The sequence below is a fragment of the Mobula hypostoma genome, chromosome 10 (assembly GCF_963921235.1).
Source record: "Mobula hypostoma chromosome 10, sMobHyp1.1, whole genome shotgun sequence".
NCBI classification, from domain to species: Eukaryota; Metazoa; Chordata; class Chondrichthyes; order Myliobatiformes; family Myliobatidae; genus Mobula; species Mobula hypostoma.
This window is the reverse complement of record NC_086106.1, coordinates 30,352,670-30,366,403: the sequence shown is the minus strand read 5'-3', so window position 1 is coordinate 30,366,403 and position 13,734 is coordinate 30,352,670. Positions and strand designations below refer to the sequence as shown.

General features: G+C 54.5%; 1 protein-coding gene across 1 annotated transcript in view; it reads left to right on the top strand.

Moving 5' to 3' along the window:
* Nucleotides 1–13,734, top strand: part of LOC134352475 (uncharacterized) — a 52,709-nt gene that overhangs the window by 12,611 nt on the left and 26,364 nt on the right. The window contains exons 5-10 of the mRNA XM_063059753.1: nucleotides 4,801–4,862; nucleotides 7,636–7,743; nucleotides 9,144–9,252; nucleotides 10,901–10,962; nucleotides 11,561–11,716; nucleotides 13,591–13,653. Of these exons, the coding sequence (XP_062915823.1) occupies nucleotides 4,801–4,862; nucleotides 7,636–7,743; nucleotides 9,144–9,252; nucleotides 10,901–10,962; nucleotides 11,561–11,716; nucleotides 13,591–13,653 (560 nt within the window). The remainder of the gene's footprint in view (nucleotides 1–4,800; nucleotides 4,863–7,635; nucleotides 7,744–9,143; nucleotides 9,253–10,900; nucleotides 10,963–11,560; nucleotides 11,717–13,590; nucleotides 13,654–13,734) is intronic.

Sequence of the window (13,734 nt, the reverse complement as noted above, 5' to 3'; positions counted from 1 at the left end):
CTTACCGCATCTCGATCACCTCTTCCCCATTCCCCACTCTCTAGGTCGCCCTCTTTCCCCGCACCACACCCCACCCTACTCAGCCCCATCTACATGTCGCTCCTTGTTTTCCCCTTTGCCCCTACAGCTCTGCAGTGGTGTGTATCCCTCCACCCTCAACACCCATCTCTAGTCCGCCCCGTCTAAAGGAATCCCCATTCCTGACTCAGCTTGGTCTCTTGAACGCCCACTCGGCCCCCTGTCTGTCTGTGAATTGCCCTCATCCCACCACAACACCCGGTTCCGTGTTACCCTTTCCCCAACTTTCCCTGTGTCGCCCCCCCCTCTTCCATTCCTATCTCCTCTTTCTCTGGGTCACCCCTCACTCCTTCTTCTCTCTTGCCACATCCGTCTCTGGATCCCTTTCTCTGGGTCGCCCTCTTCCTCCATCTTCCCTTTTCTCCATCTTTCACCCAACTCTGCATGGCCCCAGTTGGCCCCTCAACTCTCAACGCTGCCCCCTAGTCTCTGGTTCGTCCCCTTCCGCCCTACTCTCGCCTATTGCTCACCACCCCACCCCGCATCTCTGGGTCGCCACTCTCATCCACTCCATCAGTGGCTCGACCCCTCCTCCCTCCCCCAATCTCAGGACCAACCCCTTCACTCTTCACCACTCTGTCCCTCGATTAACCCCTACCCCATCTTTGGTTCATGCCCCTCCTCCCCTCCGCTCCTTTCCATCTCTGGGACACCACACCTCTTTTCACAGTTTCTGTCGCTCCCTGCCCCCCTCCTCCAGTCTCGAGCTCACCCCAACCCTCTGCCCCTCTCTGAGACGCACCCTTTCTCTGTCCAGACTCTGAGCCGCTCCTTTCCGTCACCCCATTGTCTGGTCACTAGCTCCTTTAACCCCGTCTCTAGGTTACCCCCTGCCCTGCTCTCTTAAATTGCAAAGTTCCCCCTCTCACCGTCCGTGAGTTGCCACATTTCCTCTCCCCCACAGCTCTGTGTCCCCCTTTGTTCCTTTTCCCCGTCTCTGGTCACAATCTTTCCACCTCCCCAACGCTGGGATGTCAACCACCACTTCCCTCCACACCCAGGCCTTACCCCCTTCTCCGCACCTGGTCTCTGGGACTCCCTCAAGACTAGCTCGTCCCACCCCTGTCTTGCTCCTATACCCCTCTCCTCCTGTCCCTGGATGGTTCCCCAAACCCTTCTGTCTCACCGGCTCCGGGTCGTCCGCTACCCTATACCCCGTGTCTGTGTCACTACCAAACGCCTTCATTCCCCGGTCTCTGGTTCGCTCCTTTCCACCCACCCCCACCGCCTCTTCCCTGTCTCTGACGCTCCCTCCCCTCCTTCTTCCCACTCTACTCCTGGACGGAGTCTCTGGGATGCCACTCGCCCACTCCCCTCGTCTCTGCCACTTTCCCTACCGCCTGTCGTCCCCCTTACCCAAGGAAGGTTGTGCTGACAGTGAAGAGGGTTCCGGAGAATGATTCCGGAAAGGAGCGCCGTTTGATGGTTCTGGGCCCGTACACTCTAAATTTTAGAAGAAATGGGCCGGTGGGAGTGGGAGGTGTCTGGAATCTCTTTGAAACCAGTCAAAGGTTGACAGGCCTAGATCGGGTGGTTGTGAAGAAGATGCTTTCTATAGAGTAGGGTAGACCCAGAGACCACAGCCTCACAATAGAGGGGCGTCCATTTAGAACAGAGATGAGGCGGAAGTTCTTTAGCCTAAGGGTGGTGGATCTGAGGAACTCGTTACCACAGGCGGCTGTGGAGACTGTCATTTGGTGAATTCAAAACAAAGGTTGATAGATTCTTGATTAGTCAGAGAGAAGGCAGGAGGATAGGTTGACGGGTGAAATGGATCTTCCATGATGAAATAGCGAACAGACTCGATGGGCTGAAGGGCGCAATCCTGTTCCTATCTTGTGAGGTCTAAATGTCTCTCCCTACCTCCCCACCTGCCTCTCGGTCGACCCCCTTCCTCAATCCCATCAACGGAACGTCCCACTCTCCCTCTCCTCCCATCACTTCAGGGACGACCCTTCTCCGTCCACCCCCTCAAATCAGGGACGACCGCTTCTCACTTCTGACCGCCCCTTGATTGCCCCCTTCCTGCCCCGTCTCTAGTTCTCTCCGCCACCCCACCACCCCGTGCTTTTGAATCACTCCCTTCTCCGTGAATCCATCGACTCGCACTTCCTCACTCATCCCACTTCTGACCGCCCCTTGATTGCCCCCTTCCTGCCCCGTCTCTAGTTCTCTCCGCCATTCCCCCACCCCCCGTGCCTTTGAATCACTCCCTTGCCCGATTCATCGACTCGCACTTCCCCACTCATCCCACTCTCGGCCGTCCTCTACTCCCTCCATATCTCTGGGTTGCCCCTTAATCCCGCTTCTCTGGGTAAACCCACCCACCTACTATGAGTTATCCTTGTCTCCCCTCCACCCCCCGTCTCTGGATCGCCCCCTCACCCCCTCAGCTCTGTCTCTGGTTTGCCCATTCTCCGTCACTGACCCCTCAGCACCACCCCATCCCATCGGTCACTTCCTTCCCCACCACACTTCGCCGCTTCCTTCATACACCCCCACCCTCTAGAGCGCCTACGCCCATCCTACCCCTTCTTCGAAAGGCTCCTTGCCCTATATCTCCGAGTTACCCCGCTCACCTATCTTTGTGTTGCCCTCGTCCCACCTCCTCACTTCTCTGCTGTTTTTTCTCTCCTGCATCTGGGGGTCACCACTCTTTGCCTCTATGTTGCGTCTCTTGGTCACTCACTTCCCCCCCCCCCCGACCACCCCCCCCCAGGTCGCCCCCCTCCCGCTCCCTGCCCAGCGTCACTGCGTGCCTCCTGTATCTCTGTGTCATTCACTTCCCCACCCCTCCCGCCGACTGGGTCGCCCCGGAACCTTATACTCGTCTCTTGTCGTCCTCTGCTTCCTTCACCCCCCTCCCGTTTCCGAATCGCCGTCTACCCCACTCCACCTCCCGTCCCTGGAAAGACCCTAAACCCACTACCACCACCCCCACGTCACTGCGGTGTTCCTCCCTCTAGTTATTTCTATGGCGCCACCTCTCTCCCACCCTCCCCAACTCTGTTGCGTCCTTCCCCACATCCCACCTCCTCCCTCCTCGTCTCCGATGTGCTCCTTCCCCGCAAACCCCGTCTCCCTTTCCTTCCCACTCCCGTCTCTGGGAAGCCTCCCCTCTCCACCCTGTCTCTGATACACCCGTCCCACTTTTCCCCACGTCCGGGACTCCCCGCCCGCAACACCCCACAACACGTGGATTTCCCATTCCCATTCTTCCTCCCCATCTACGAGAAAACTCCTTTATTCCCTTCCCTCACAGTCTGACTCGCTTCTTCCCCCCACTTCATTTCCTGGTCTCTGGGACAACCCGCACCCTCATCACTTGGACGCCCCTTACCCCGCACTGGTTTGTGACTGTGTGGGCTGTGTGTACACAGAACCGTGCGTGCACTGGTTTGTGACTGTTTCGGCTGCGTGTACATAGAACCGTGCGCGTAACGGTTTGTGACTGTGTTGCCTCTGTGTACACAGAACCGTGCGCGCACGGGTTTGTGACTGTGTGGGCTGTGTACACAGAACTGTGCGCGCATTGATCTGTAACTGTGTGTGCTTGTGTACACAGAACTGTGCACGCACTATTTTGTGACTGTGTGTAAACAGAACTGTGCGCGCATTGTTTTGTGACTCTGTGGGTCTGTGTACACAAAACTGTGCGCGCACTGGTTTGTGACTGTGTCGGCTGTGTTTACACAGAACTGTGCGTGCACTGGTTTGTGAATGAGTGGGCTGTGTGTCCACAGAACTGTGCACACACTGGTTTGTGACCGTGTGTGCTTTGTGTACAGAGAACTGCGCGCACTGGTTTGTGACTGTGTTGCCTCTGTGTACACAGAACCGTGCGCGCACTGGTCTGTGACTGTCTGGTCTGTGTACACACAGAACTGTGCGCGCATTGGTTTGTGACTGTGTGTGCTCTGTCTACACAGAACAGTGCGCTCACTGGTTTGTGACTGTGTGTGCTCTGTGTACCGAGAACTGTGTGCGCACTGGTTCGTGACAGTGTGGGTTGTGTGTACACAGAAACGTGCGCGGACCGTTTTGTGACTGTGTGGGCTGTGTGTACACAGAATCGTGCGCGCACCGGTTCGTAACTGTGTGTACTGTGTTAACACAGAACCGTGCGCGCACTGTTTTGTGACTGTGTGTGCTCTGTGTACAGAGAATTTTGCGCGCACTGGTTTGTGACTGTGAGGGCTGTGCGTACACAGAACCATGCGTGCTGGTTTGTGACTGTGTGGGCTATGTGTACACAGAACTGTGCGCGCACTGGTTGGTGACTGTGTGTGCTTTCTGTACAGAGAACTGCGCGCACTGGTTTGTGACTATATCTGCTGTGTTTACCGTGAACTGTGCGCGCACTGGTTTGTGAATATGTGTGGTCTATGTGCACAGAACTGTTCGCGCAGTTGTTTGTGACTGTGTGTGCTCTGTGTACACAGAACTGTGCGCGCATTGCTTTGTGACTGTGTGGGCTCTGCGTACACAAAACTGTGCGCGCACAGGTCTGTGACTTTGTGGGCTGTATGTACACAGAACCGTGCGCTCATCGGTGTGTGACTGTGCGGGCTGCGTGTACACAGTACCGTGCGCGCACTGTTTTGTGACTGTGTGGGCTGTGAGTACACAGAACCGTGCGCGCACTGGTTTGTGACTGCGTGGTCTGTGTACACAGAACTGTGCGCGCATTGGTTTGTGACTGTGTTGCATCTGTGTACGCAGAACCGTGCGCGCACTGGTTTGTGACTGTGTGGGCTGTGCGTACACAGAACTGGCGCGCACTGGTTTGTGAATGGGTGGGCTGTGTGCCCACAGAACTGTGCACACACTGGTTTGTCACTGTGTGTGCTTTGTGTACAGAGAACTGCGCGCACTGGTTTGTGACTATATGGGCTGTGCGTACAGTGAACTGTGCGTGCACTGGTTTGTGAATGTGTGGTCTGTGTACACAGAACCGTGTGCGCACCAGTTTGTGACTGTGTTGCGTCTGGGTACACAGAACCGTGTGCGCACTGGATTGTGGCTGTATGGTCTGTGTGTACACAGAACTGTGCGCGCACTGGTTTATTACTGTGTGTGCTCTGTGTACACAGAACTGTGCGCCCACCGGTTTGTGACTGGGTGGACTGTGTGTACACAGAACTGTGTGCGCACTCGTTTGTGACAGTGTGGGCTGTGTGTACACAGAACCGTGCGTGCACCGGTTTGTGACTGTGTGGGCTGTGTGTACACAGAATCGTGCGCGCACCGGTTCGTAACTGTGCGTACTGTGTACACAGAACCGTGCGCGCACTGGTTTGTGACTGTGTGGTCTCTGTGCACACACAATTGTGCGCGCACTGGTTTGTGACTGTGTGGTCTGTGTGCACACACAATTGTGCGCGCAATGGTTTGTGACTGCGTGGGCTGTGCGTACACGGAACTGGCGCGCACTGGTCTGTAACTGTGTATGCTCTGAGTACACAGAACTGTGCGCGCACCGGTTTGTGACTGTGTGGGCTGTGCGTCCACAGAATTGTGCACACACTGGTTTGTGACTGTGTGGTCTGTGTGCACAGAACTGTGCACGCACTGGTTTGTGACTGTGTGTAAACAGAAATGTGCGTGCATTGCTTTGTGACTGTGTGGGCTCTGTGTACCCAAAACTGTGCGCGCACTGGTTTGTGACTGAATGGGCTGTGCGGGTACAGGTCTGTGACTGTGTGTGCTTTGTGTACAGGAACTGTGCGCGCCCTGGTCTGTAACTGTGTGTGCTCTGTGTACACAGAACCGTGCGTGCTGGTTTGTGACTGTGTGGGCTATGTGTACACAGAACTGTGCGCGCACTGGTTGGTGACTTTGTGAGCTCTGAGTACACAGAACCGTGCGCGCACTGGTTTGTGAATGGGTTGGCTTTGTATACACAGAGCCATGCGCGCACTGGTTTGTGACCGTGTGGGCTGTGCGTATGAGAGCTGTGAGCGCACTGGATTGTGACTGTGCGGTCTGTGTACACACAACTGTGCGCGCACTGGTTTGTGACTGTGTGGTCTGTGTGCACACACAATTGTGCGCGCACTGGTTTGTGACTGTGTGGTCTGTGTGCACACACAATTGTGCGCGCACTGGTTTGTGACTGCGTGGGCTGTGCGTACACGGAACTGGCGCGCACTGGTCTGTAACTGTGTATGCTCTGAGTACACAGAACTGTGCGCGCACTGGTTTGTGACTGTGTGGGCTGTGTGTACACAGAACTGTGCGCGCACTGGTTTGTGACTGTGTGTAAACAGAAATGTGCGCGCATTGCTTTGTGACTGTGTGGGCTCTGTGTACACAGAACTGTGCGCGCACTGGTTGGTGACTTTGTGAGCTCTGAGTACACAGACCCGTGCGCGCACTGGTTTGTATATGGGTTGGCTCTGTATACACAGAGCCATGCGCGCACTAGTTTGTGACTGTGTGGGCTGTGCGTATGAGAGCTGTGAGCGCACTGGTTTGTGACTGTGCGGTCCGTGTACCCACAACTGTGCGCGCACTGGTTTGTGACTGTGTGTAAACAGAACTGTGCGTGCATTGCTTTGTGACTGTGTGGGCTCTGTGTACACAAAACTGTGCGCGCACTGGTTTGTGACTGAATGGGCTGTGCGCGTACAGGTCTGTGACTGTGTGTGCTTTGTGTACAGGAACTGTGCGCGCCCTGGTCTGTAACTGTGTGTGCTCTGTGTACACAGAACCGTGCGTGCTGGTTTGTGACTGTGTGGGCTATGTGTACACAGGACTGTGCGCGCACTGGTTGGTGACTTTGTGAGCTCTGAGTACACAGAACCGTGCGCGCACTGGTTTGTGAATGGGTTGGCTCTGTATACACAGAGCCATGCGCGCACTGGTTTGTGACCGTGTGGGCTGTGCGTATGAGAGCTGTGAGCGCACTGGTTTGTGACTGTGAAGTCTGTGTACACACAACTGTGCGCGCACTGGTTTGTGACTGTGTGTAAACAGAACTGTGCGCGCATTGCTTTGTGACTGTGTGAGCTCTGTGTACACAAAACTGTGCGCGCACTGGTTTGTGACAGAATGGGCTGTGCGCGTACAGGTCTGTGACTGTGTGTGCTTTGTGTACAGGAACGGTGCGCGCACTGGTCTGTAACTGTGTGTGCTCTGTGTACACAGAACCGTGCGTGCTGATTTGTGACTGTGTGGGCTATATGTACACAGAACTGTGCGCGCACTGGTTGGTGACTTTGTGAGCTCTGAGTACACAGAACCGTGCGCGCACTGGTTTGTGAATGGGTTGGCTCTGTATACACAGAGCCATGCGCGCACTGGTTTGTGACCGTGTGGGCTGTGCGTATGAGAGCTGTGAGCGCACTGGTTTGTGACTGTGCGGTCTGTGTACACACAACTGTGCGCGCACTGGTTTGTGACTGTGTGTAAACAGAACTCTGCGCGCATTGCTTTGTGACTGTGTGGGCTCTGTGTACACAAAACTGTTCGCGCACTGGTTTGTGACTGTGTGTGCTTTGTGTAAAGGAACTGTGCGCGCCCTGGTCTGTAACTGTGTGTGCTCTGTGTACACAGAACCGTGCGTGCTGGTTTGTGACTGTGTGGGCTATGTGTACACAGAACTGTGCGCGCAGCGGTTTGTGACTGTGTGGGCTCTGTATACACAGAACCGTGCGCGCACTGGTTTGTGACCGTGTGGGCTGTGTGCACACACAATTGTGCGCGCACTGGTTTGTGACTGCGTGGGCTGTGCGTACACGGAACTGGCGCGCACTGGTCTGTAACTGTGTATGCTCTGAGTACACAGAACTGTGCGCGCACTGGTTTGTTACTGTGTGGGCTGTGTGTACACAGAACTGTGCGCGCACTGGTTTGTGACTGTGTGTAAACAGAAATGTGCGCGCATTGCTTTGTGACTGTGTGGGCTCTGTGTACACAGAACTGTGCGCGCACTGGTTGGTGACTTTGTGAGCTCTGAGTACACAGACCCGTGCGCGCACTGGTTTGTATATGGGTTGGCTCTGTATACACAGAGCCATGCGCGCACTAGTTTGTGACTGTGTGGGCTGTGCGTATGAGAGCTGTGAGCGCACTGGTTTGTGACTGTGCGGTCCGTGTACCCACAACTGTGCGCGCACTGGTTTGTGACTGTGTGTAAACAGAACTGTGCGTGCATTGCTTTGTGACTGTGTGGGCTCTGTGTACACAAAACTGTGCGCGCACTGGTATGTGACTGAATGGGCTGTGCGCGTACAGGTCTGTGACTGTGTGTGCTTTGTGTACAGGAACTGTGCGCGCCCTGGTCTGTAACTGTGTGTGCTCTGTGTACACAGAACCGTGCGTGCTGGTTTGTGACTGTGTGGGCTATGTGTACACAGAACTGTGCGCGCACTGGTTGGTGACTTTGTGAGCTCTGAGTACACAGAACCGTGCGCGCACTGGTTTGTGACCGTGTGGGCTGTGCGTATGAGAGCTGTGAGCGCACTGGTTTGTGACTGTGCAGTCTGTGTACACACAACTGTGCGATCACTGGTTTGTGACTGTGTGTAAACAGAACTGTGCGCGCATTGCTTTGTGACTGTGTGAGCTCTGTGTACACAAAACTGTGCGCGCACTGGTTTGTGACAGAATGGGCTGTGCGCGTACAGGTCTGTGACTGTGTGTGCTTTGTGTACAGGAACTGTGCGCGCACTGGTCTGTAACTGTGTGTGCTCTGTGTACACAGAACCGTGCGTGCTGGTTTGTGACTGTGTGGGCTATATGTACACAGAACTGTGCGCGCACTGGTTGGTGACTTTGTGAGCTCTGAGTACACAGAACCGTGCGCGCACTGGTTTGTGAATGGGTTGGCTCTGTATACACAGAGCCATGTGCGCACTGGTTTGTGACCGTGTGGGCTGTGCTAATGAGAGCTGTGAGCGCATTGGTTTGTGTGTGCGGTCTGTGTACACACAACTGTGCGCGCACTGGTTTCTGACTGTGTGTAAACAGAACTGTGCGCGCATTGCTTTGTGACTGTGTGGGCTCTGTGTACACAAAACTGTTCGCGCACTGGTTTGTGACTGTGTGTGCTTTGTGTACAGGAACTGTGCGCGCCCTGGTCTGTAACTGTGTGGGCTCTGTGTACACAGAACCGTGCGTGCTGGTTTGTGACTGTGTGGGCTATGTGTACACAGAACTGTGCGCGCAGCGGTTTGTGACTGTGTGGGCTCTGTATACACAGAACCGTGCGTGCTGCTTTGTGAATATGTGGGCTGTGTGTCCACAGAACTGTGCACACACTGGTTTGTGACTGTGTATGCTTTGTGCACAGAGAACTGCGCGCACTGGTTTGTGACTATATGGGCTGTGCGTATGGTGAACTGTGCGCGCAATGGTTTGTGAATGTGTGTGGTCTGTGTACACAGAACCGTGCGTGCTGGTTTGTGACTGTGTGGGCTATATGTACACAGAACTGTGCGCGCACTGGTTGGTGACTTTGTGAGCTCTGAGTACACAGAACCGTGCGCGCACTGGTTTGTGAATGGGTTGGCTCTGTATACACAGAGCCATGCGCGCACTGGTTTGTGACTGTGTGGGCTGTGCGTATGAGAGCTGTGAGCGCACTGGTTTGTGACTGTGCGGTCCGTGTACCCACAACTGTGCGCGCACTGGTTTGTGACTGTGTGGGCTGTGTGTACACAGAATCGTGCGTGCTGGTTTGTGACTGTGTGGGCTGTGTGTACACAGAACTGTGTGCGCACTGGTTTGGACAGTGTGGGCTGTGTGTACACAGAACCGTGCGCGCACCGGTTTGTGACTATGTGGGCTGTGTGTACACAGAATCGTGCGCGCACCGGTTCCTAACTGTGTGTACTGTGTGCACAGAACCGTGCGCGCACTGGTTTGTGACTGTGTGGACTGTGTGTACACAGAACTGGGTGCGCACTGGTTTGTGACTGTGTGGTCTGTGTGCACAGAACTGTGCGCGCATTGCTTTTTGACTGTGTGGGCTCTGTGTAAACAACACTGTGCGCACACTGGTTTGTGACAGAATGGGCTGTGCGCGTACATGTCTGTGACTGTGTGTGCTTTGTGTACAGGAACTGTGCGGGCACTGGTCTGTAACTGTGTGTGCTCTGCTTACACAGAACCGTGCGTGCTGGTTTGTGACTGTGTGGGCTGTGTATCCACAGAATTGTGCACACACTGGTTTGTGACTGTGTGGACTGTGTGTACACAGAACTGTGCGCGCACTGGTTTGTGACTGTGTGTAAACAGAAATGTGCGCGCTTTGCTTTGTGACTGTGTGGGCTCTGTGTACACAGAACTGTGCGCGCACTGGTTGGTGACTTTGTGAGCTCTGAGTACACAGACCCGTGCGCGCACTGGTTTGTATATGGGTTGGCTCTGTATACACAGAGCCATGCGCGCACTGGTTTGTGACTGTGTGGGCTGTGCGTATGAGAGCTGTGAGCGCACTGGTTTGTGACTGTGCGGTCCGTGTACCCACAACTGTGCGCGCACTGGTTTGTGACTGTGTGTAAACAGAACTGTGCGCGCATTGCTTTGTGACTGTGTGGGCTCTGTGTACACAAAACTGTGCGCGCACTGGTTTGTGACTGAATGGGCTGTGCGCGTACAGGTCTGTGACTGTGTGTGCTTTGTGTACAGGAACTGTGCGCGCCCTGGTCTGTAACTGTGTGTGCTCTGTGTACACAGAACCGTGCGTGCTGGTTTGTGACTGTGTGGGCTATGTGTACACAGAACTGTGCGCGCACTGGTTGGTGACTTTGTGAGCTCTGAGTACACAGAACCGTGTGCGCACTGGTTTGTGAATGGATTGGCTCTGTATACACAGAGCCATGCGCGCACTGGTTTGTGACCGTGTGGGCTGTGCGTATGAGAGCTGTGAGCGCACTGGTTTGTGACTGTGCAGTCTGTGTACACACAACTGTGCGCGCACTGGTTTGTGACTGTGTGTAAACAGAACTGTGCGCGCATTGCTTTGTGACTGTGTGAGCTCTGTGTACACAAAACTGTGCGCGCACTGGTTTGTGACAGAATGGGCTGTGCGCGTACAGGTCTGTGACTGTGTGTGCTTTGTGTACAGGAACTGTGCGCGCACTGGTCTGTAACTGTGTGTGCTCTGTGTACACAGAACCGTGCGTGCTGGTTTGTGACTGTGTGGGCTATATGTACACAGAACTGTGCGCGCACTGGTTGGTGACTTTGTGAGCTCTGAGTACACAGAACCGTGCGCGCACTGGTTTGTGAATGGGTTGGCTCTGTATACACAGAGCCATGCGCGCACTGGTTTGTGACCGTGTGGGCTGTGCTAATGAGAGCTGTGAGCGCACTGGTTTGTGACTGTGCGGTCTGTGTACACACAACTGTGCGCGCACTGGTTTCTGACTGTGTGTAAACAGAACTGTGCGCGCATTGCTTTGTGACTGTGTGGGCTCTGTGTACACAAAACTGTTCGCGCACTGGTTTGTGACTGTGTGTGCTTTGTGTACAGGAACTGTGCGCGCCCTGGTCTGTAACTGTGTGTGCTCTGTGTACACAGAACCGTGCGTGCTGGTTTGTGACTGTGTGGGCTATGTGTACACAGAACTGTGCGCGCAGCGGTTTGTGACTGTGTGGGCTCTGTATACACAGAACCGTGCGCGCACTGGTTTGTGACCGTGTGGGCTGTGCGTATGAGAACTGTGAGCGCACTGGTTTGTGACTGTGCGGTCTGTGTACACACAACTGTGCGCGCACTGGTTTGTGACTGTGTGTAAACAGAACTGTGCGCGCATTGCTTTGTGAATATGTGGGCTGTGTGTCCACAGAACTGTGCACACACTGGTTTGTGACTGTGTATGCTTTGTGCACAGAGAACTGCGCGCACTGGTTTGTGACTATATGGGCTGTGCGTATGGTGAACTGTGCGCGCAATGGTTTGTGAATGTGTGTGGTCTGTGTACACAGAACCGTGTGCGCACTGGATTGTGGCTGTGTGGTCTGTGTGTACACAGAACTGTGCGCCAACCGGTTTGTGACTGTGTGGGCTGTGTGTACACAGAACTGTGTGCGCACTGGTTTGGACAGTGTGGGCTGTGTGTACACAGAACCGTGCGCGCACCGGTTTGTGACTATGTGGGCTGTGTGTACACAGAATCGTGCGCGCACCGGTTCCTAACTGTGTGTACTGTGTGCACAGAACCGTGCGCGCACTGGTTTGTGACTGTGTGGACTGTGTGTACACAGAACTGGGTGCGCACTGGTTTGTGACTGTGTGGTCTGTGTGCCCAGAACTGTGCGCGCATTGCTTTGTGACTGTGTGGGCTCTGTGTACACAACACTGTGCGCACACTGGTTTGTGACAGAATGGGCTGTGCGCGTACACGTCTGTGACAGTGTGTGCTTTGTGTACAGGAACTGTGCGGGCACTGGTCTGTAACTGTGTGTGCTCTGCTTACACAGAACCGTGCGTGCTGGTTTGTGACTGTGTGGGCTATGGGTACACAAAACTGTGCGCGCACTGGTCTGTGACTCTGTGTGCTTTGTGTACAGGAACTCTGCGCGCACTTGTTTGTGAATATGTGGGCTCTGTGTGCACAGAACTGTGCACGCACTGGTTTGTGACTGTGTGTAAACAGAACTATGCGCGCATTGCTTTGTGACTGTGTGGGCTCTGTGTACACAAAACTGTGCGCGCACTGGTTTGTGACAGAGTGGGCTGTGCGCGTATAGGTCTGTGACTGTGTGTGCTTTGTTTACAGGAACTGTGCGCGCACTGGTCTGTAACTGTGTGTGCTCTGTGTACACAGAACCGTGCGTGCTGGTTTGTGACTGTGTGGGCTATGTGTACACAGAACTGTGCGCGCACTGGTTGGTGACTTTGTGAGCTCTGAGTACACAGAAACGTGCTCGCACTGGTTTGTGAATGGGTGGGCTGTGTGTCCACAGAACTGTGCACACACTGCTTTGTGACTGTGTGTGCTTTGTGTACAGAGAACTGCGCGCACTGGTTTGTGACTATATGGGCTGTGCGTACAGTGAACTGTGCGCGCACTGGTTTGTGAATGTCTGTGGTCCATGTACACAGAACTGTGCGCGCAGCGGTTTGTGACTGTGTGGGCTCTGTATACACAGAACCGCGCGTGCACTGGTTTGTGACGGTTTGGGCTGTGCGTATGAGAACTGTGAGCGCACTGGTTTGTGACTGTGCGGTCTGTGTACACACAACTGTGCGCGCACTGGTTTGTGACTGTGTGTAAACAGAACTGTGCGCGCATTGCTTTGTGAATGTGTGGGGTCTGTGTACACAAAACTGTGCGCGCACTGGTTTGTGACTGTGCATGCTTTGTGTACAGGAACTCTGCGCGCACTTGTTTGTGAATATGTGGGCTGTGTGTCCACAGAACTGTGCACACACTGGTTTATGACTGTGTATGCTTTGTGTACAGAGAACTGCGCGCACTGGTTTGTGACTATATGGGCTGTGCGTACGGTGAACTGTTCGCGCAATGGTTTGTGACTGTGTGTGCTCTGTGTACACAGAACTGTGCGCCCACCGGTTTGTGACTGTGTGGGCTGTGTGTACACAGAACCGTGCGCGCAATGGTTTGTGACTGTTTGGTCTGTGTGCACACACAATTGTGCGCGCACTGGTTTGTGACTGTGTGGTCTGTGCGCACCCACAAT